The sequence below is a fragment of the Tamandua tetradactyla genome, chromosome 19 (genome assembly GCF_023851605.1).
Source record: "Tamandua tetradactyla isolate mTamTet1 chromosome 19, mTamTet1.pri, whole genome shotgun sequence".
Taxonomy (NCBI): domain Eukaryota; kingdom Metazoa; phylum Chordata; class Mammalia; order Pilosa; family Myrmecophagidae; genus Tamandua; species Tamandua tetradactyla.
In genome coordinates this window covers 2467503-2490061 of record NC_135345.1, presented here as the reverse complement: position 1 = coordinate 2490061, position 22559 = coordinate 2467503, and the positions used below count along the sequence as shown (strand labels likewise).

Genomic DNA, 22559 nt, shown 5'->3' with positions numbered 1-22559 from the left:
TCATGGGGTCCCCAGGAGGACGCAGGGAGGGCCCCAGAGAGCAGGATGCCTGGCTGCAGCCTGGGGGACCTCCCCCACCTGGACTGCAGGAGGGGATAAGAAGAATCTCCTAGAACCACTGTGAGCAGAAAAGAGAGCACATCCACAAATTCATCAGCATAGGTGCTCAAACACAGTGAGGGTAAATGCCCATTCACTTTCTTGTCTCTTAAACTAAACTGTAATTTTTAAGTTATACCTCTTTTCTGCAATCATCTAACAGAAGACTACAAGTTTTTCACAACACTAGAGGCTAACATCAAGAGAACATGCTGAGAAGAAAATCAGGGATAATTTAGGTATCCCAACTTTGATTAACAGCATCAATCCCCGTAAGATGGGAGAGACAAATTCCAAAAAAAAAGGAATGTGGGCACTACCCTCGGCTATGCTGCCAGGTGAGTCTGCCCCTCTGAGCTCCTCCCACAAGCAGTCCTTCCTCATAAACTAAAGGGCTGTTTGAACTTGCTCCCCCCGGAAATGGGCCCTGCAAATGGGCAATGTGCCCTCACAGCTCTGGGCTCCACAAACATAAGCTCAGCTAGTTCCCACCCACCCAGCTTCCCCTGTGCTGGCCCTGCAAGAAATCTCTATGATGCAGAGCGCTCTTGGGCTGCCTAGTCCAACTGCACCTGAAATTTCCCAACCTGTTTTCTACACATGTCCTGTAATGGGGAGCTCAATGTCCACAACAGCCCGTTCTAGCTCTGACCAGCCCTTCTAGGAATTCTTTCTAATAAGAGTACAGGGCTTTGATATCTTCCACTGCTTCTGCCCAGTGTCTGGACTCTGCTCCCTAGGGCAGGATTCGGCGAGACTTCTTTCCAGGGCCAGGGCTGGTGGTCACATCTCTACCACCTCCAGGCTGGAATCCCAATTCCTAAGGCTGCATGAAACAAGATCTAACTGTCTCTAAAGATCTTAGAGTGCCCACACATGCCTGGTTCAGAGCTGCTGAGATGCAAAGTGTGCCCACCACCATTGCACCCTGGGATTGTCTTTGCTGACTCAGCCTTGGGCTTGGCGAGCTTGTTTGGAAACTGCACCCCACATTCACCTAGTCACAGCTGACACTAGTCAGGGCCTTACACACTGTTAGCTTCAGTCCATCTTACTCCTACCAGTCATGAATTTCCAGGATCCAAGACTGTCCTCCGATAGTTTCACCATGCCTCCAGCTTCTCCCTCTCTGGGTAAATTCCTGCTGCAAGGACAAATGACAGGATTCCTGGTGGCAGGCCCTCAGGCAAGGTGCTGAGATGGCTCTCTGGGCCATGAGAAATCCTCTCATTGCCACTGGGAATATCATTTCCAATGGTCACTGAAGCTGCTTACTCTTTTCTCTGACCAGGGGTTATGGAGACACTTGCTCATGGTCTGCTGGACCCTGGACAACCTGCCTCCTCCTTCTATAACTGCGGAACGGCGAACCAAGGGTGACACCACCACACAGTATCTTCTAAGTGTGGCCAGGCCAGGCCTGTGCAAACTTACTCCAGTGCACTGTGGGTCTTCCATGAGCCAACATGGCACAGTGTCCCTATGAACTAAAGCTGGAAAGCCAGAAGGCACAGCAGGGCCATCACCTCCCTTTCAGCGATGGCACAAGCTCAGGGCCCCTCCCTTTGGCCCTTGGCAGTGGCCCTTCCCCAGGGCCCACTCCCTAGCTCCCTGGGCTCTGGAGCGCAGTACTCACAAGCCCTCCAGGACAGGAAGACCAGACCCCTGCCATTCCTCACCCCTCTCTCCCTGTGAGGAGGCTTCACATGCCCCTGGCACTTTCAAAGCAAGAGGGCATCCTCAGGGCAATTTCATTGTTCACCTAGGCTTCCCAGGGCAAGTTTCCCAGATCAAGGAGTCAGAGTCTGGTCTGAACTTTCTGTAAGGTCTTTAAGAGTACTTATGACTGGGTCCCTCGGTGAATCAGAGGTCTCACTGCTTCTCCCTCTGTCTCTGTACTCTGAATAACTACCATGTGACATTCTCTACAGGTAACGCACAAACCAACTTACCACAGGGCATTCAGAACACAAGGAACTACACGCTACAGTTCTGCTTGTTAAAAATGACATGCAAGAAAAGCACATTAAGATGCCAAAGAGAGTCACTCCAAGAGAATCTTATCTGTTGCTCAGATGTGGCCTCTCTCTCTAAGCCAACTTGGCAGATGAACTCACTGCCCTCACCCCCTACATGGGCCATGACTCCTGGGGGTGTAAATCTCTCTGGCAACGTGGGACAGGATTCCAGGGCAGAGCAGGGACGCGGCATCAAGGGACTGAGAAAGCCTTCCTGACCAAAAGGGGAAGAGAGAAATGAGACAAAATAAAGTTTCAGTGGCTGAGAGATTTCAAACAGAGTCGAGAGGTCATTCTTATGCATTCTACAGATATCTCCGTTTAGTTTATGGTGATTGGACTGGCTGGAGGGAAGTACCTGAAACTATGAACTGTGTCCCAATAGTCTTGAGTCTTGAAGATTGTATAACTCTGTAACTTTTACAATGTGACTGTGTAATTGTGACAACCTGGTGGCCGATGCTTCCATTATTCAGGGAATGGACAGATGAGTAAAAAAAAATAAGTAAAAATGAATAAATAAATAATAGGGAGAATAAGGGGTAGAATAAATTGGGTAGATGGAAATACTAGGTTAAAAAAATTGGGGTAAATGCAATACAAGTGGTTAATGAGAGAGAGGGGTAAGGGGTATGGGATGTATGAGTTTTTTCTTATGTCCTTTTATTTCTTTTTCTGGAATGATACAAATTTTCGAAAAATGATCATGATGATGAATACACAACTATGTGATGATATTGTGAGCCACTGGTGAATATTTTGGATGGACTCTATGCGTAGGAGGACTTCTCAATAAAAATATTTTTTAAAAAAAGAAAAATGCAGGCTGGTGCAATGGTGACACAGTGGCAGAATTCTTGCCTACTATACCAGAGACCCGGGTTTGATTCCCAGTGCCTGCCCATTAAAAAAAAAAAAAAAAGGAAAAAGAAAAATGCATTTAGAATTATAAAATAGACTCAAATAAACCTAAAATGTCATCAAATCTGATTCTCATGTTTTACAGGCAGGACTGAGGCCACAGATAAAGAAAATCTCCCCAAGGTTATACTGACGAAGTTGTGGTGAGAGAATTACCATATACAGTTTTGTGAGATCATTTTTAGAAAAATCAATGAAATGAGAAGAGAAAGAGTAATCTGTGATCTAAGGCCATGTGATGTTTGAGCCCCAGTGGGCCCTGTGCCCTGCATCCCTCAGCCCCCGCAGGTGGAAGGCGGTGGACAGGGGTCACGGGTGCAGTCCCAGCAGTGTCGCAACCGGGGCCAGCACGGGACCAGCACATTTCAGACCACAGCCCAGTTCTGCCTCCAGAGCACCACAGTGCGCACCTCTGTTTCCTCCTCAGCAGTCTTCACACAGTTCCCTTTAAAGTAGGGCCGCTTTTACCCCATTCCTCAACCACTGGCAGGCTTGGAAAGGAAGGTGGGCCAGGCAGGGGTGGGAGTGGGGGAGCACCGCCATCCTGACTCCGCAAACCCTGCCCCACATTGCCTCCTCTGGCAAGCGCCACTGCAGATTCCGTGGCCGCTGGGCCTGCTTCCTTCCTCTGGCTCCTTTCATGCCTGGAGCCAGACCTGAGGCCTACCCCTCCCACGGGAGGGGAAGGACAGTGAGAGTAGAGCTCTACTGCACCCACACGCCCTCGACAGCAGAATGGTCAGAAAAGGGACTGAGTCACAAGACTCAGCTATTCCCAAGAACCCAGAGGCTCCTGCCCGGCAGGAGCTGAGCCTGGGAGGCACCCTGCCTACCACTGCCAGCAATCCTCACCTTACCCCCATCCCAGCCCTAAAGAAAAAGGTCAGCACTCGGAGCTCCTTGAACAGTACAGATTCCTGGCACTCACCCGAGCCCCAGAGCACGGTGCTCCGCCACCTGTGCAGCACAGACCCTGTCACCTGCAGTGTGCACCCTCACCTGCTCATCCACATAGTCATCGATCCTCTTCTGGCACTCCAGCCACTCCTCAGCCACTCGGCGCAGCTCTTCCTCCGAGCGATGGAACCTCTGTAACAAGGTGCTGTATGCATCTTCTCGACAAGCATCCTGCGTGGCGGTGCCTCGCCTAGGGGAGACAGGGTTTGCTCACCAAGGGAGACGACAAGGGACATGTAAAGTTTTTATCTTAATACCTAAACATATCAATATTTGAACCAAAATAATTTGAATGAAGACTTCTTGACAAGAATAGTTCAAAATTAAAGTTAACACTGATTCATCACCCAGGAATGTGATGACACTGTGCAAGGCTCAGAGTCGGTGTGGTCAGCCCCAGAGCTGGCACCTGCCACAGGGTCGGTGAAGGGCACCACAGGCCACGTTACCAGGGATGCCACGGAGCTGTTTCAAATCTCATAATCACACAGGCACATACAAGCACACATACATGCAAAAATTTGTTTTAAAGCAGAAATACGTCCACATTAAGATATGACTATGGAATCATGCTTAAAAATGTGCGGGGGATGGGAGATCCCCAGTGGATAAAGGAAAGACGTCTACAAGAAATGGCACTGCACTTACTGTACTTGACTCTATTTTCTTCAAGACTTATGTTTTCTGAATTTTATTTGCAATGACAATATAATAACTTTACAGTAAGAATTAACCTTAATAAATCTACTTCAGATTACAGCACTGTCAATGGGTGGACATGGCTCCCTCTTCTCCTTCACCTATCTGCAACTGCACCCTTGAATGAATCACACCACGTGCACTATGCAAACAAGGAAACCTGCAAATGCGTGCCAGGGTGTCTGAAGCCACATATACCCATATGTGACATTTACCTCAAAGAGGGAAGAAGCAGAAATAAAATGTCAGAGAAGTTGTTAAGAAAAGTTCAAAAAATGAATGAAAAATATTGGCCTCATAGGATGACAGAGATGATTTTAAATGCCAAGGCCATTCTTGTGTGACTATTCTGTTTTCCAGGGAGCAAAACTGGAGACGCCAATTACCACGACACTCTCGTGTCTCTCGTCTGACTGGGAACCTGATCATAATCCCAGTGGGCACAGAGAGCCCTTTCCTGCCTCATTTCAGCTCATATTACTGCCACCAAACTCACCCCTTACATTCCCCATTCCAGTCTTCACGCAAAGCCCAGCTCCTACAATGATGCCACCCAGCCAGGGAAGCTGGGGTACTGCGGGGCACCTGCAGTACCCTCCACCACATGCTCCCCTCCACATAGTGGAGTCCCACAGCCAGCAAGAACTTCACACCTCCACATTATAGATCAGGGACTCTACTTTGGAGCAAATGGAGAACAAGGTAGATATGGTGTCCTGGGGCTCTGTAGCATAGGGTCTAAGTCAAGGCAAGGCAGGGTTGGGCTGGCTCCAGAGAACAAAGCAAGAGAAGCACGAGATCTCAGGGAAATCTACAGGGGTGAATTAAGTCAGTAAGTCCAGCAAATGGGTCGTAATCTAAATACTCATTTTGCAGATACAAGACAGCATATCATGGAAATATATTCACTGTAACATCTCTTACAAATAACTTGCAATGTGAAACAATACTGTGTTAAAGGAGAATGAATTTAAAATCAACTGCCCAAGTTTATTACAAACCTACTTAAAATTTTCCCTAACAATATGTATTTAAAATAAAGGTCAAATTGAGCATTGCCTAATAATAAGCTAAACAACAAATAACCAGACAGGTACATTCTGATTAAAAGAACACACTACCTTACTGGAGTCTTCCATACTTCCTGAAAGGATGGAAGCCGAGCCTAGGGGAGCCTCTGGGTACCTCTGGCAACTCCCAGGCAGCACCGAGAGCAGAGGGACATGCTGGGCAGGACTGCACAGTGGCCATATACCCAGAGGAATCCATGCTGTAGGAATCACTACAGGACTATGGACCTAGGTTCCTTCATAAATTCTAAGGGAAAAGGAGGATGCAGACAGAGGGATTGCAAACAAGAGTCCAAAAGATAGGAAGGGAGAATTGGGGCCAAGATGGCAGCTTTGTGTAGTGTGGGATTTAGTTTGTTCACCAGAGCAACTAGTAAATAGCCAGGAACAGTACAGACCAACTGTTAGGGCCACATCAGTGACCGAACACACAGCATACCCTAGTCTCAACTGGCTGTGATCCAACCCAGAACTGGGAGTCCCCCAAGCCTGGAGTCCGGCGCCCCTCCCCATAGGCTGCTTCCCAGAGGGGAAAGGAAAGGCGCTTCACTAGCAGCAGGGGCTGAGCACAACCAAGCTCCAACTGTGGAATTAATTAACAAATTCTGACTACTAAAAATAGGCCCCCAGCTCAGCCAAACCTCAAGTAAAAGCTGGGGTTGCTGGGTTTTGCCCCTGCACACAGGGGCAGGGCTGACAGAAAAAGAAAAAAGAAAAAAACAAAGAAGTTTTTCGGATTGGATATCACATAATACTTGAAAGGGTCTGGGACCTGAAGGAAAGGAGGGAGCACAAAGGATCTGGATACACAAAACAAGTACCAACTTAAGCTCTCGATTGGCAAATCCGAGGAATGGGGGTCCTGCTCTGAAAAGGACTTTTCTTTTTCTTTTATGTGGGGGTGTTTCTATGGCTTGACTACTCTTTCCATACACCTGCAGGGGTTCTCCGGCTCCACTGCCCCAGACATAGGCAGAATTAAGCTTGTTTGAGTGTTTGTTTGGAGCCTGTATCTTCCCCAGGAGGGGGTGGGGCCCAGCTCAGGTGGAATCCTTCCCTCAAGTAATTCAGACTCCAGGGTGTGGAAAACTGAAATGATTAAATGCAGCCTACAACCTCTCCTTTGTCTCCACCACGCCCCTACAGGGAGAGTCTGCTGAAGTTAAAGGTACTGCTTCACCTTATGTTGGTGGGACCCACAGGCAGACAAGCACCACATACTGGGTAGGATAGGAAACACAGAATCCAGAGGCTTCTGGAAAGTCAACCTGCTGGGTCTCACCTGCAGGGAAAACTGATGCAGGTGACTCTTTCCTCCTGAGAGGAGGCCAGTCTGGTCTGGGAGAATCTGGCTGGGGTCTATATACCTAAGTAGACCCTCCTAAAGGGGGGGAAAAAAGGGACCATACAGGCAGGGCAAGAAACAAGAAAATAAGAACTGAAAAATCCCAATCTGTCAAACAAAACCTAAGCTAGAGGTTTAGAATAAGCTGAACTGAATGTCAAACAACAGACAGACAACAAAATCATCCAGCAAGAAAATCCTAGGCAAAAAAAAAAGTGAAAACAATCTCCAGAATAAACTAATTAAGGAAATTAAATGCCTAGACACCAGCGAAAATAAATGAATCATAGTAGGAAAATTGAAGAAATGGCCCAGTCAAAGGAATAAACCAACAATTCAAATGAGATACAGGAGTTAAAACAATTAATTCAGAATGTTTGAACAGACAGGGAAAACCTCATAAAAAATCAAATCAATGAGTTGAGGGAGGGTACAAAGAAGGCAAGGAACAAACAAAAAGAAATCAAAAGCCTAAAAAAACAAATCACAGAATTGATGGGAATAAAAGGCATAGTAAAAGGGATGAAAAAAAAATGGAAACCTACAATGGTAGATTTCAAGAGGCAGAAAACAGGATTAGTGAACTGGAGGATCAGACATCTGAAATCCAACAAGCAAAAGAAAATACAGGGAAAAGAATGGAAAACTATGAACAAGGACTCAGGAACTGAATGATGACATCAAGCACATGAATATAAGTGCTGTGGATATGCCAGAAGGAGAAGAGAAGGGAAAAGGAGGAGAAAAATTAATGGAGGAAATTACCACTGAAAAATTTCCAACTCTTATGAAAGACTTGAAATTACAGATTCAGGAAGTGCAGCATATCCCAAACAGAACAGATCCAAATATACTCCAAGACACATACTAATCAGAATGTCAGATGTCAAAAAAAAGAGAGAACCTTGAAAGCAGCAAGAGAAAAGCAATCCATCACGTAAAGGGAAGCCCAACAGGACTATGTGTAGATTTCTCAGCAGAAACCATGGAGGCGAGAAAGATTGGCATGATACAGTTAAGTTACTGAAAGAGAAAAGCTGCCAACCAAGACCTCTATATCCAGCAAAATTGTCCTTCAAAAATGAAGGAGGCAGGCCACGATGGCTCAGCAGGTGGACTTCCTTCTCACCTGCCATGCCGGAGACCCAGGTTCCATTCCATGTGCCTGACCATGCAAAAAAAAAAAAGGTGGGGGGGAGGGGGAGTGTAAATTACAACATTTTCAGGCAAAAAATTACTGAGAGAATTTGTGACCAAGAGACCAGCTCTGCAGGAAATACTAAAGGGGTCACTAGAGACAGATATGAAAACATAGGAGAGAGAGGTGTGGAGAAGAGTGTAGAAATGAAGACTATCAGTAAAGGTAAAAATAAGAAAAATTAGATATGACATACAAAATCCAAAAGGCAAAATGGTAGAGGAAAGTACTGCACTTACAGTAATAACATTAAATGTTAATGGATTAAATTCACCAATTAAAAGACACAGACTAGCAGAATGGATTAAAAACAGGACCCATTTATATGCTGTCTACAGGAGATGCATTTCAGACCCAAGGACAAACATACATTGAAAGTGAAAGGTTGGGAAAACATATTTCATGCAAACAACAATCAGAAAAAAGCAGGAGTAGCTATACTAATATCTGAAACATTATCAACTTCATGTGTAAAACAATTAAGAGGGACAAAGAGGGACACTATGTATTAACAAAAGGAACAATTCAACAAGAAGACATAATCATAAATATTTATGCACCAAGCCAGAGTGCTCCAAAATACATGAGGTAAACACTGAAAAGAGAAATAGGCACATCTACCATAATAGTTGGAGACTTCAATTCCCCACTCTCATCAATGTACAGAACATCTAGACAGTGGATCAATAAAAAGACAGAGAATTTGAGTAACACAATAAATGAGCTAGATCTAACAGACATTTACAGAGCAGTACACCCCACAACAACAGGATATACCTTTTACTCAAGTGCTCATGGATCATTCTCAAGGATAGACCCATATGCTGGGTCACAAAGCAAGTCTCAATAAATTTAAAAAGACTGAAATCATACAAAACACTTTCTCAGATCATAAAGGAATGAAGTTGGAAATCAATGATAGGCAGAGTGCCAGAAAATTCACAAATATATAGAGGCTCAACAATACACACTTAAACAACCAGTCGGTCAAGGAAGAAATTACAACAGAAATCAGTAAAATCTCGAGACAAATGAAAATAAAAATACAACATATCAAAATTCATGGGATGCAGCAAAAGCAGTGCTAAGATGGAAATTTATTGCCCCAAAAGCCTATATTAAAAAAGAAGAGTAAAAATTGAGGAATTGACTGTCCATTTGGAAGAACTAGAGAAAGAATAGCAAACTAACCCCAAAGCAAGCAAAAGGAAAGAAATAATGAGGATCAGAGCAGAAATAAATGAAATTGAGAACATGGAAACAATTGAGAAAATCAACAAAATCAGTAGTCGGTTCTAGAAGAAAATCAATAAGATTGATGGACCCTTAGTGAGATAGACAAAAAGAAAAGAGAGGATATAAATCAATAAAATCAGAAATGGAAGAGGAGACACACTCACTGACCCCACAGAAATAGAGGAGGTAATGACAGGATACTATGAACAACTTTATGCTAATAAACTAGACAATGTAGATGAAAGGCATGAACAACCAACATTCACTGGAGAAGAAATAAATGACCTCACCAAATCAATCACAAGTAAAGAAACTGAATTAGTCATTAAGAAGCTCCCCAAAATGAAAAGTTCAGGACCAGATGGCTTCACATGTGAATTCTACCAAGCATTCAAGAAAGAATTAGTACCAATACTGCACAAACTCTTCAAAAAAATTGAAGAAGAGGGAAGGCTACCTAACTCATTCTATGACACCAACATCACCCTCATACCAAAGCCTGACAAAGATATTACAAGAAAAGAAAACTACAGATTAATCTTTCTAATGAACATAGATGCAAAATTCCTTAACAAAATTCTAGCAAATCGAATCCAGGACCACATTAAAAGAATTATACACCTTGATCAAGTAGGATTCATCCCAGGTATGCAAGGATGGTTCAACATAAAAAAATCAATTAACGTAATAATTAGTATACCATGTCAATACATCTAAGCAGAAAAACCACGTGATCATTTCAATTCATGTAGAAAATGCATTTGACAAAATTCAACATCCTTTCCTTTTGAAAACACTTCAAAGGATAGGAATAGAAGAGAACTTCATCAATATGATAAAGGGAATATATGAAAAACCCACAACTAACATCATCCTCAATGGGGAAAAACTGAAAACATTTCCCCAAGATGAGGAACAAGACAAGGATGTCCACTACAACTGTTATTCAACATTGTATTGGAACATCTAGCCAGAGCAATTAGACAAGAAAAAGAAATATAAGGCATCAAAATTGGAAAGGAAGAAGTAAAACTCTCACTGTTTGCAGATGATACTGTATGTCAAAAACTCTGAAAAACTCACAGCAAAACTACTAGAGCTAATAAATGAGTACCGCAAAGTGGTAGGTTACAAGATCAACACTAAAAAATCTGTAGTGTTTCTATATACTAGTAATGAACAATCTGAGGGGGAAATCAAGAAAAAAATTCCACTTACAATTGCAACCAAAAGAATAAAATATTTAGTAATAAATTTAACTAAGGATACAGAAGACCTATGCAAAGAAAACTGTAAGAAATTGTTAAAAGAAATCACAGAAGACCTAAATAAATGGAAGCACATACCGTGTTTATGGATTGGAAGACTAAATATAGTTAAGATGTCAATTCTACCTAAACTGATTTACAGATTCCATGCAATACCAATAAAAATCCCAAAAACTTACTTTTCAGAAATAGAAAAGCCAATAACCAAATTTATCTGGAAGAGGAGAGTGCCCCGAATAGCTAAAAGTATCCAGAGAAAGAAAAATGAAGTCGGAGATCTCATGCTACCTGACTTTAAGGCATATTATGAAAGTACAGTGGTTAAAACAGCATGGTACTGGCATAAAGATAGATATACTGACCAATGGAATCGAATAGTGTGTTCAGATATAGAACCTCTCATCTATGGACAACTGATCTTTGATAAGGCAGTCAAGCCAACTCACCTGGGACAGAAAAGTCTCTTCAATAAATGGTTCTCTCCAGCCTAGAGAACTGGATATCCACATGCAAAAGAATGAAAGAGGATTCATATCTCACACTTTATACGCAAAATTGATCAAAGACCTAAACATTAGATCTAAGACCATAAAACTGTTAAAAGAAAATGCAGGGAAACACCTTATAAATCTTATCATAGGAGGTGGTTTCCTAGACCTTACACCCAAAGCATGAGCACTGAAGAAAGAAAGAAAGAAATGGGAACTCCTCAAAATTAAACACTTTTGTGCATCAAAGAACTTCGTCAAGAAAGTAAAAAGACAGTCTACAGAATGGAAAACAATATTTGGAAACGATATATCAGATAAAGGTCCAGAATATATAAAGAGATTGTTCGACTCAACAAGAAAAAGACCAGACAGCCCAATTACAAAATAGGCAAAAGACAGACACATCTCAGAACAGGAAATACAAACGGCTAAAAGACAAATGAAAAGATGCTCAACTTCCATGGCTTAACCACTATTGGTGGGAATGTCAAATGGTACAACCTCTGTGGAAGGCAGTTTGGCGGTGCCTCAGGAAGCTAAGTATAGAATGCCATATGATCCGGCAATACCACTGCTAGGTATCTACTCGGAGGACATGAGGGCAAGGACACAAACATTTGCACACCAATGTTTATCGCAGCATTATTCACAATTGCCAAGAGATGGAAACACTTAAATTGTCCATCAACAGACAGAATGGCTACACAAGCTGTGGTATATACATACAATGGAATATTATGCAGCTGTAGGACAGAATAAAGTTATGTGGTATGTAACAATGTGGATGGACCTTAAGGACATTACACTGACTTGAGATTAGCCAGAAGCAAAAGGACAAATACTGTATGGTCTCACTGATATGAACTAACATCAGTGAATGTACCTGGAGAATTTCAGTTAAGAGCAGAGACCATCAGGAGATAGAAATAGGGTAAATATTGGGTAATTGGAGCTGAAGGGATACAGACTGTGTAACAGGACTGATTATAAAAGTTCAGAAATAGATAGCACAATACTACCTAACTGTAATTCAATAATGTTAGAACACTGAATGAAGCTGAATGTGAGAAGGATAGAGGGAGGAGGGCTGGGGGCACAAATGAAATAAGAAGGAAAGATAGACGATAAAGACTGAGATGGTATAATCTAGGAATGCCTAAAGTGTGCAATGATCGTGACTAAATGTACAAATTAAAAAACGTTTTTGCATGAGGAAGAACGAAGGAATGTCAATACTGCAGGGGGTTGAAAATAGATGGTCATTCATATCTTAAAACTTGAACTTCTGTGTGAGACTAAAGCAAAAAATGTTTATTTGGTACAAAATTTATAATTTGACTAGTGCATTTCCTAATATTACTTAGCTGGACAGTTTAATTGAATACCACAAGTACAAGGAGCCTTGAGTAGGTCATAACATTTTGTAGGTTTGTCCAGAGCAGTGCCCCGATAAATCCTAGAGTGATTTGAACAGTGAATAAAAAAGTATTTGCAAAGTCCCCTTGGGGGAATGGCAAGAAAGGGAGAAATTTCAACTTCCTCATTTGGAGAATTCCTGATATTCTCACAAGCAGTGTGGACAACCAAAGCAATAGGCCGAGCCCTCAATCTTGGAGTTTGTTCATATGAAAATTAACCCTGCGAAGGATGGGCTAAGTCTACTTAAAATTAGGCCTAACAGTCACCCTCAGAGAACCTCTTCTGTTGCTCAGATGTGACCTCTCTCTCTCAGCCAACACAACAAGCAAACTCACTGCCCATCCCCTCTCTATGTGGGACATGACTCCCAGGGTGTGGACCTTCCTGGCAATGTGGGACAGAAATCCTAGAATGAGTTGGGAGTCAGCATCAACAGATTGAGAAAACCTTCTCAACCAAAAGAGGGAAGAGAGAAATGAGACAAAATAAACTGTCAATGGCTGAGTGATTTCAAACAGAATCGAGAGGTTATCCTGGAGGTTATTCTTATGCATTATACAGATATCACCTTTTTAGTTCAGGTGTAATGCAGAGGCTGGAGGGAACAGCCTGAGAGTGTAGAGCTGTGTTCCAGTAGCCATGTTTCTTGAAGATGACTGTATAATGATACATTTTTCGCAATGTGGCTGTGTGATTGTGAAAGCCTTGTGTCTGACGCTCCTTTTATCTACCTTATGGACAGATGAGTAAAACCTTAAAAATAAATAAATAATAGGGGAAATGTTAAAATAAATTTAGTAGATTGAAATGCTAGTGATCAATGAAAGGGAGGGGTGAGGTGTATGGTATGTGTGAGGTTTTTTTTTCACTTTTCTTTTTATTTCTTTTTCTGAATTGATGCAAATATTCTAAGAAATGATCATGATGATGAACATACAACGATGTGATGATATTGCGAGTTATTGATTATATACCAAGAATGGAATGATCATATGGTAAGAATGTTCATGTTTGCATGTTGTTATGTTTAAAAAATTAAAACAACATTTAAAAAAAAAAAAGATAAGGGAGAAAAAAAAGAGATCAAAGGAAAAACCTGGCAAGGACACTTTCGGGAAGAGGGTGAAACAGGATAGGCTGAGTTCACCCCTGCTCCAAGGATCAACTAGAGAAATGTCAAGACTCAAAGCTTGACTTCTACAGCTCTGAAAGTCAGCACTGCTACATACAACTGTTAAAGAAACCGAAGAAAAGAGAATAAGCTTCACTTAGCGATAAGAACAAAGCCAATTAGGTCAGGATTAAAGTAAATCAGAACACAGGGTTAAGGATGACATTGTCTGTATTTTAGAAATTCACCTACTGTAGGAGACCAAAGGAAGAGAGGTTTGCTTTGTCCAAACCCTAAATTTGCTGTAGCACATGATCTTTTGTTGCTCAGATGTGGCCTCTCTCTCTAAGCCCAACTTTGCAAGTGAAACCACTGCCTTCCTCCCTACATGGGACATGACAACGCTGGTGGCGTGGGAGATGACTCCCAGGGACGAGCCTGGCCCTGGCACCGTGGGATCAACAATGCCATCCTGACTTAAAGGGATAAAAGAAGTGTAACAAATACAGTATCTGGCTGAGAGCTCAAATAGAGTTGAGAGGCTACACTGGAGGTCATTCTTACTCATGCTTCAGTTAAAGATAGCTACCTATCATAACCTGCCAAACCCCAACCAAAACCATTCCTGACAATCCTAAAGAATACCTAGGGCATTATATAAGATTCTACAAAGGTTCCACGTACTAGGGTAACTGCAAAACCTACAACCTCTAGATAGGTCTCAGGACCAGATAAGTCCTGAGATGCAGAGGGGCCAGCCCTCCCTAAGAACATCAACTAGTTCCATCCCCCTATCCCATATTATCAACAGCCCCTTCCAACATGAAAAAATTAGGATGGGCATAACCCAAATACCCCTAAAGAGTGGGAGAAAGATCAAAGGTGATGGTGGAGTTATATCATTGGTCTTAACAAATGAGTCGGTTTAACAAATAAGTATGAGTGCTGAATCATTATAATATTTGTTTTAGCCTCCAGTACCTTAGAGCAGCTTGAAATAAAAACTTCAAATTGTGGAACTGTTAATCCATACCAAATTCTGAAATCTGTTCTACAACTAACTGTTGTGATGTACTTAGAAATTTATTGCTTTTATGTGTTTATGGTATTTAAAGAGGAGTATAACACAGAAGATAGATAGGATTTAATAAATGAGTATGAATGCTGAATCATTATACTCATATTTCGGTTGGTCTCCAGTGTCTTGGAGCAGCTAGAAGAAAAAAAAAACAAAAAATTGTGGAAATGTAACCCATACCAAACTTTAAAATCTGTTGTATAACTACTTGCTAAAATGTACTTGGAATAAAAATGTACCAGGAAATTTATTGCTTTTTTTGTATATATGTTAGATTTCACAAAGAAAAAAATAAAACTACTGGCAAAGTCCCTTGAGGGATGGGAGAAAAAATATGGAACTATGAAGCTTTACCATGGGAAAAACCCTGAGACTGTGTCAAACACTAGGGATACCAAAGTCAATAGGCCACGCCCTTGATCTTTTCAAGGCTTGCTCTTATGAAGCTTATATATGTAGCTGCGAAGCTACACCTACCTACAGTTCTGCCCAAAAGTTACTTCCAGAAAACCTCTTTGGTTGCTCAAATGTGATCTCTCTCCAAGACCAACTCTACAAGGAATATCATTAACTTCCTCCCTACATGGGACATAACATCCAGGGGTGAAAGTCTTCCTGGCAACGTGGAACATGATTTCCAGGTCATGTTCCTGACCAAAAGTGGTAAAAGAAATGTAACCAAGTTTTGGAGACTACTCTTAAGCAAGCTTTAGCTAGAAAGTGCTAATTGCCATGGTTTGCAAAACCCCAACCAAAACCATTCCTGTTAAACCTAAAGAACACCTAGAGCTCTAGCTGAGGTTCTACAAAAGTCTCACACTGTAAGATTGCTTTCCAGAAACCTACAACCTCAAAAGGGTTCCTAGGACAGATTAAGTCCTGAAACCCAGAGGGTGCAGTCTTTCCAGAACATCAACTAGTTCCATTTCCCTATCCCATATTATTATTTTATTATTATTATTTTTTTTTGCTGAAGTAGGACTTCACTCCTTTGTGAGTTAATACATGTTGAATCATTCTGGAACTATGAGTACAATCTTCTGGCAATTTATGACATATAATACCATTCTTTTGAGTATGAAAATTCTGCTCCAATGACATGATGGTAGATTATTTCTTTCTTGCAGATATGATGCACAGATGGCATTTCTTGTTCTTTAACACTATCTTCCCCTTGTGTGAAAAAACTGAATTCTGGTTTTGAAAAAATCCAATTCCTTCTTCCCACAATTCCTCCCCTTGAACCAACTGTGAAGCTACATCTGATTTACAGACCTGATATCCAGTGGCTGCATGGTCAACAGCTCAGCTGACAATTGTCTTCCACTCAGTTTACACTCACAACAACATAAGCACTGGGTAAGCAAAATGATGATGCTTTCATCAAATTGCATACTCAGAGGTTCTTTATCCGTCTAGAAAAGGTAACATTTTCATGGAGGACTCTCTTTTAATGAAGTTGACAGTGTGATCAGTCTGTCATGCTGGAACCCTCGGTTCAATTCTTGGTGCACTGCACGTGGCCCAAGCACTCCACGAGTTCCCTATCCCATATTATTAATAGCCCCTTCCAACATGAAAAAGTTAGAAAGGGCAAAGCCCAAATTCCCATAAAGATCGGGAGAAGGATCAAAGGAGAAGGAGGAGTTATAATGAAGAGACAGGATTTAACAAAATAGTGTGAGTGCTGAATCATTACACTGATATTTTAGTTCCTAGTGTCTTGGAGCAGCTAAAAGGAAAAACCTAAAACTGTGGAACTGAAACCCATACCAAACTGTGAAAAAATCTGTTCTATAACTAATTGTTGTGGTGTTCTTTGAAATGTATTGTTCGTTTGTATATATGTTATCTTCCACAATAAAAAATGTTTAAAAAAGAAAAACCAGGCAAGACTAAGCATAAAAATGTACCCTTGGGCAATAAGAGAATCACAAAATATGTGAGGGAATGACTGCCTTGTAAGCCAGCTTGGCGAGGCAAGGCCGCTGGGCAGAGAAGCTCACCTCCAGTGACTGCCCACGTGAGGGTCACCTAATAGGTCATCTAACTACACACTGACCTTGCATGGCTTTCTGTATCTGTATTTTACAGTGTAATCAAAAAAGGGGTAAACAAACACAGGTCCCAAAACAATGTTGGAATGCTAAGATGCTCACAACCATGTATTATGTACTGCAGATGGGGACATTACTTTACGGGGCATTGTTTATCTATAACTGGTCACAAAATTCTGACAAGCTGTTAAATTTATACCTGTATACTGGAAGTCTAAATGTGAATTCTGAAGATCTGTGAAGATTCCAACTGCACTCAGTTCCTGCGAGTGAGTTTGCGTCAGTCCTTCTGGCTGGGAGGGCTCTCCTGTGAACCACAAAGGAACCCTCTCTTTCCGGCAGCCCCAGCATTTCTCATGGCATGGCATGGCCTCTGCCGCGCCCTCCCGTCCTCAGGAGCACAGCCTAAGCACGAGCATTAGCCTTTTCAGATTCTAAAATACTGACAGATCTCTGGAGTGTGACTACTTGCAATTGGTGAATGAAAAATCCCAAAGCAGGGCACAGATTATGTGACGCATTATAATTCATCTCAGGTCAACAAAATGCACCCCCCGCCCCCCGTCCCCTGTCCCCGGTGCTTTAAGCACCCCAAGACACACTCATTCTTGCAAAGGGAGAGGTGGTGAGCTCCAACTTCATATACCAGCACAAAGACAAGCTTTGTATCTCATACCTATTAGTGTGAATTACCTTGGACAAGGTCATAACCTTTTCGCCTGGGTTGGTGAGGGGGTTCCAGAGAGTGGACAGGGAGGGCAGGGAAATAGGCTGTCGCAAAGACATACTGATGGCCCATGGCAGCACAGAGTACAAACCACACCTAGGTCCCTTCACCATGTCCTCTCTATCCTCAATGCCTTTCCTGTCAATGCTTGTGAAGTCCTTTCTCTAGATGACAGGGTGTGAGCACAGGCTGTCAGGATATCTCTGGGATGGTGTGGGAGTCCAGGGGGCACTAGGGGACAGAAAAGTGACTGTTGGGTGAGTCAGATACAAAAACTCATTTACTGAAAAGCATCATCTCTTCTTTGAGAATCTGTTTTGAATACATGTCAACGTGATAACATGTCTCTTCTGCGCTGGGAAACTGTGGTAGAGGTGAGGGATGAAACTCAGTATGCAAACCGTTGTAGCTCATGCCCGGCTGCATGGGCAGCCATACCTTGTGCCCGAGGACCAGGAAACGATCGAGGTTGGGGCCTCTCCCTGAGCAGTCACCCCAGAAGGAAATGCTCAGCCCCTCTCTGCCCCCAGCCTCCTCATATGCAACTGCCCTGCAGCACATGGGAACCACACCCTAAGTCCCTGTCTTGGTAAAAGTACAGAATCTTGCAGCCCCCTCACAGGAAGAATGCTACCCCCCCACCGGGAGGGAGGCCTTTGTTAGGTTCTGAGGGTCTGTTGTGGAAGCACCAAGCGAGCAGTGGCCAGGAAGACGGGCCCTCTGGCATAGCCCCAGGTGCTGGAGCAACCACCCACCTCACCTGCACAACCGTGGTCACCCAGCAGTCAAAGCAAAATGTCATAGTTGGTGGAGCTTTGCTTTGTGAAGAATCTGTAGCAGCATTGAATTGCATTATTCTTCAGGTTTTGAGTTTTCTGTCCAAACCCTTATTTCCCCTAAGCCCTTTTATTTCTATTGCAAGAAAATTCCACAGCACAATGACTTTCAGGAACACCGAGGCTGTGTTACAGGAGAAATGACTCTAAAGGGGCAACATGTGGGATGTGTGCCAAGTGAATTACCTGATCTGTGACACCAGCGTTGGCAAGTTGCTCTGGAGAAGTGGCTCAGAAAAGACCAGATTTTCAAATAAGTGTTTATTATGCAGTTCCCAAGTCACCTGGAACTTTTTCAAGTGTTCGTTTTCCTAGTTTGAAAAGAGAGAGAGAGGACATACTCAACTGATGACAACTCAAAGGCTCCCAGAAGGCTGCCACCCCTGCACCCACTGCCACGAGTTTAGTCCTTTTAGGCAGGGTCAGGACTTCCTGTGAGGAGCCCTGCCCTGTCCCACAGCAGGACCCTGGCAGATCTCAGACTACAAGGACAGGGAACCCCATGTAGCATTCCTCCAGCCTCCACTATAAATAACGCACGCACAGAAGTGGCAGGGGGTAACACCAAAGAAGAAGCGGGCAGAGAGAGAAGAGAAATAATGGTGAATACTTGATGGTCATTTATAAAAATTATGGCTTCAAAATATTATGAAATCCCAACATTCCAAATATTTCCAAATGTGCATAAATCCTTTGCTGCCAAAAGAATTTTCTTGCCTATAATGAGAAATCCCCCACTCTGATAGATGTAAATAATTTCACCATAACAAGACTCAGTCAGAGGTATGGTTTTCCATCTCAACAGCAGGCAGACATACCAAGGAACTTCGGCATAGCAACCTGAAAACACGGGCAAGTGCCCTGCTACTACCCAGTGCTGCCAAGATGAGGAACCAGGCAACAAAAGGCTGGGGGCTCACCATCACAATGGGATCTTCACATTTAGCCAATTCTGCACAGCCCTTCACATGTGAACCCATGCTCCCACCTGGAAGCTACAGGTGTGCTGTCTTTGCTCAGGTCACATTAATTCTCCAAGAATATTTCTCACCTAGACAACAGGTGGCCCTGGGGAACTGCTGAGCATTACGTTTAACATATTCTATGTTTCATGATGTGGCTAATTCACAGCAATTAGATATAGCAGTCTATTCATATTTATAATTCAGCCTCCCCGAGCTGCGATGATCACATCTGGAGTGGAACTGCACCCAGTGTTGCCACCTGAGAGCCCTAGTTGGCACAGGGGGATTTAGAGACAAGTAGGCACGGCAGATTCCTGTCCTGAAAGCCCACCTCTACAGGATGCTGCAAAGAGCCCACTGCTGACTCATGCCTGAGGACACAAACACCACTGACTGGAGAGGAGAGGTGGGAAGACACCTCTTTTTTTATTTATTTATTTTTTTGTGGCACCTTAGGCAGCCACAAATCCACAATTTTATCAACATTTTCAGTGTCTGCTCTTATTGTATGTTTTACCAAAACACCAGTGCCCACAGTTCTGAATTTCATTGCTTCTATTTCACACCAATCACCTCTCAGAACTGGTACTTGGTACAGGAACGCAGAATAGGGCAGGTGCTTGGCCCTGAGGCCTGGAGAGAGGAGGGGTTGCATGTGTTACATATGTTGTACATGAACAACCTTGAATAGTCACATGGCCAGAAATGAAGTATCCAAAGGACATTCCATGGGTTTTTCCTCTTTGTGGGCACTGCACTAGGTTTGGGGAAGATAAAGACTAATCTGGCAGAAGCACTTTTTTCCAGGAGTTCCCTAGGAGACAGAGGGTGGGTGCTGACTCAGATTTAACAGTCCACAACAAAGCACCAGGCAGGCACTAGGGCCACCCACAGCCAGGCACGGTCAGCTGAAGGAGGACCCAGACAACACTGCCCAGGGGAGTCAAAGCCTCATCTGGAAGTGCCTGAATGTCCGTGGCAAAGAGTAGGGATTCCACCATGGGCGTGGCAGAGGCCCACCCCGCCAGCCAGGCAGCACCTTCGTGGATGAAGCACCACATGTCCATACAGCTTGCACTTTCTGGACTCATGTTAAGTAAGAGTAACTTTGTGGAGACAGATTTATGAAGATGTTTGGTACGTCTAATAAATAATTACACTCTCCAGGTAAGACATGCAGGAGAGACACCAGAAACAAACTTGTTTCGCAGTCTGACATCAACTTGGAAGCTACTCACACAACAGCACATGCTGCCATTTGAGCACTTACCACAAACTCATTACTGCTTTTGACAACCCTGTAACCTTACTTGGCCATGTCCCCCATTTACAGGTGCGGGAAGGACAAACACACAGCTCGAGTGACCCAGTCACGCAGTGGGTGACGACTGTGGGAGATGTTCTGCTACAACGTTGGAGAGGGTGAGAGCCCTCGGAGGACCGCAGACTCGATGCTGCCCAACCAGAGGCAGAAGAGAATCAGCTCACCAAGACCTAAGCTCAGGCTTTTCCATCCAAACTATTCTTACTTCTGGCCAATTCTACGACAAAACGTTCATGGAGGGTGGTTGGAGGGAGGAAGAGAAGGTGTTTAGAATCAAGTTCTGTGGCAGATTTTGGAAATAAGAGAACACTCAAGATTCTTTTGCCTAGTAGCTGGAACTCCAGATGTCACAATTAGTACAGCCTAGTGAGGTGCTTCCCAGATAACCAGAGGCAAACCTAAGTCTAGTTCCAATAAATAAAAAGGAAAAACGTGACCCGTTTGCAGCCCATTTGATCCCAATGGCGATGGGATAAATAAAGCCCACATCCACATTGAAGAGCTGTGCAGACGTGTGGAGCCATGTCCAGAAGCACCTGCCAGTTCTGCAGGGTCAGGAGAAAGGGGGTGGGCAGTAGTGAGGCTGAAAGCTGGCAGAGGGTAGCTGGCAGGGTTCACATGGCATGCTGACACTGCTGGTGCCTGAGACAGATGCTACAACCACTAAATGGGTTTGAAAAATTCAGATTCCAGCGATCCTCCCAGGGATCCAATCTACCTGCAGGGGCCAGATCATGGAATTTTCTAGCTGCTTTAAAGCTCCCCAAAAGTTCTGATCACCAGTCAGGTTTTTGAAAACCACTGTTGTAGGATATCAATTTTATTTACAGAAGGGAAAACTGACACTTAGAGACAGGTTAAATGATTAGCTACCCTCATATAGCTATGCAGTAGCAAAGCAAAGTCTAGGGCCCACAGACATTGCCTCTCAGGCTGGCAGGCAAAGCCCCTGCCTATGGCACCTGTGAAAATACCACCTTCTGAACTATTCTCATATTTCCAGGGAACAACCTCTGTCAAGCCTTGCTTGAGCTATGGAAGAAAAGACATCCCAGTTACTTTCAGAATTATATTCAAGATTTCTCTTTAATGAGTACTAGAAATGTCTTTCGCATATATCAAAAGTTGTTTATTTCATAAGGCAGGAAAGCCCACAGAGACCCCAGCCTGAGTCTGCAAGGAGCCCTTGTCAGAAATGCCATATGCTCCAAGGCCTTAACATTTTTTAGGCCTCTCAGTGGAGGTTCTCAAAGCATGGTCTGAGAAACCCTGGCGCCGGTGAGGCCAAAATTGATCTTAGGACAATGCTAAGATGTTATCTGCCATTTTCAGTGGCTGCATCTGCCTCTTTGCATAAATCAAGACAGTGACACCAAACTGCACAAATTAATCACTGCATTTTCCAAAAAAAAGTATGGGTGTGTATGAGGGTCATTTAGATTGGCTTTGATGAAATAGTAAAAACTGTCTTAACTTTTGACCTACGAGTACCTGCCCTTGGACTCCTCTGTGTGGTGCAGCGGGATGTGAAGCAAGATGGCCCATGGAAAACCCTAGGCTGGCAGTTGGGGAATGAACTGGCTGCTCCCACGGAAAACCACGTGTACTAGAAGGAACAATCATGGTTAATCAGACGTGGATATGTGGCAGACATTTTTTCAAAAATTAACAAGTGATCAACTCAGGAAAACTGACAAATTATTTGTGGTCAATTATAAAATTTGAGTTTTTAAGAAATTT

General features: G+C 43.2%; 1 protein-coding gene across 11 annotated transcripts in view; it reads right to left on the bottom strand.

Moving 5' to 3' along the window:
* The window catches only part of FAM193A (family with sequence similarity 193 member A), a 251275-nt gene that overhangs the window by 65924 nt on the left and 162792 nt on the right, over nucleotides 1-22559 (bottom strand). For all 11 annotated transcript variants that reach the window (XM_077136245.1, XM_077136249.1, XM_077136246.1 and 8 more), the window contains exons 6-7: nucleotides 18717-18841; nucleotides 4038-4185 (exon numbers count right to left, since the gene is read on the bottom strand). In XM_077136245.1, the coding sequence (XP_076992360.1) occupies nucleotides 4038-4185; nucleotides 18717-18841 (273 nt within the window). The remainder of the gene's footprint in view (nucleotides 1-4037; nucleotides 4186-18716; nucleotides 18842-22559) is intronic.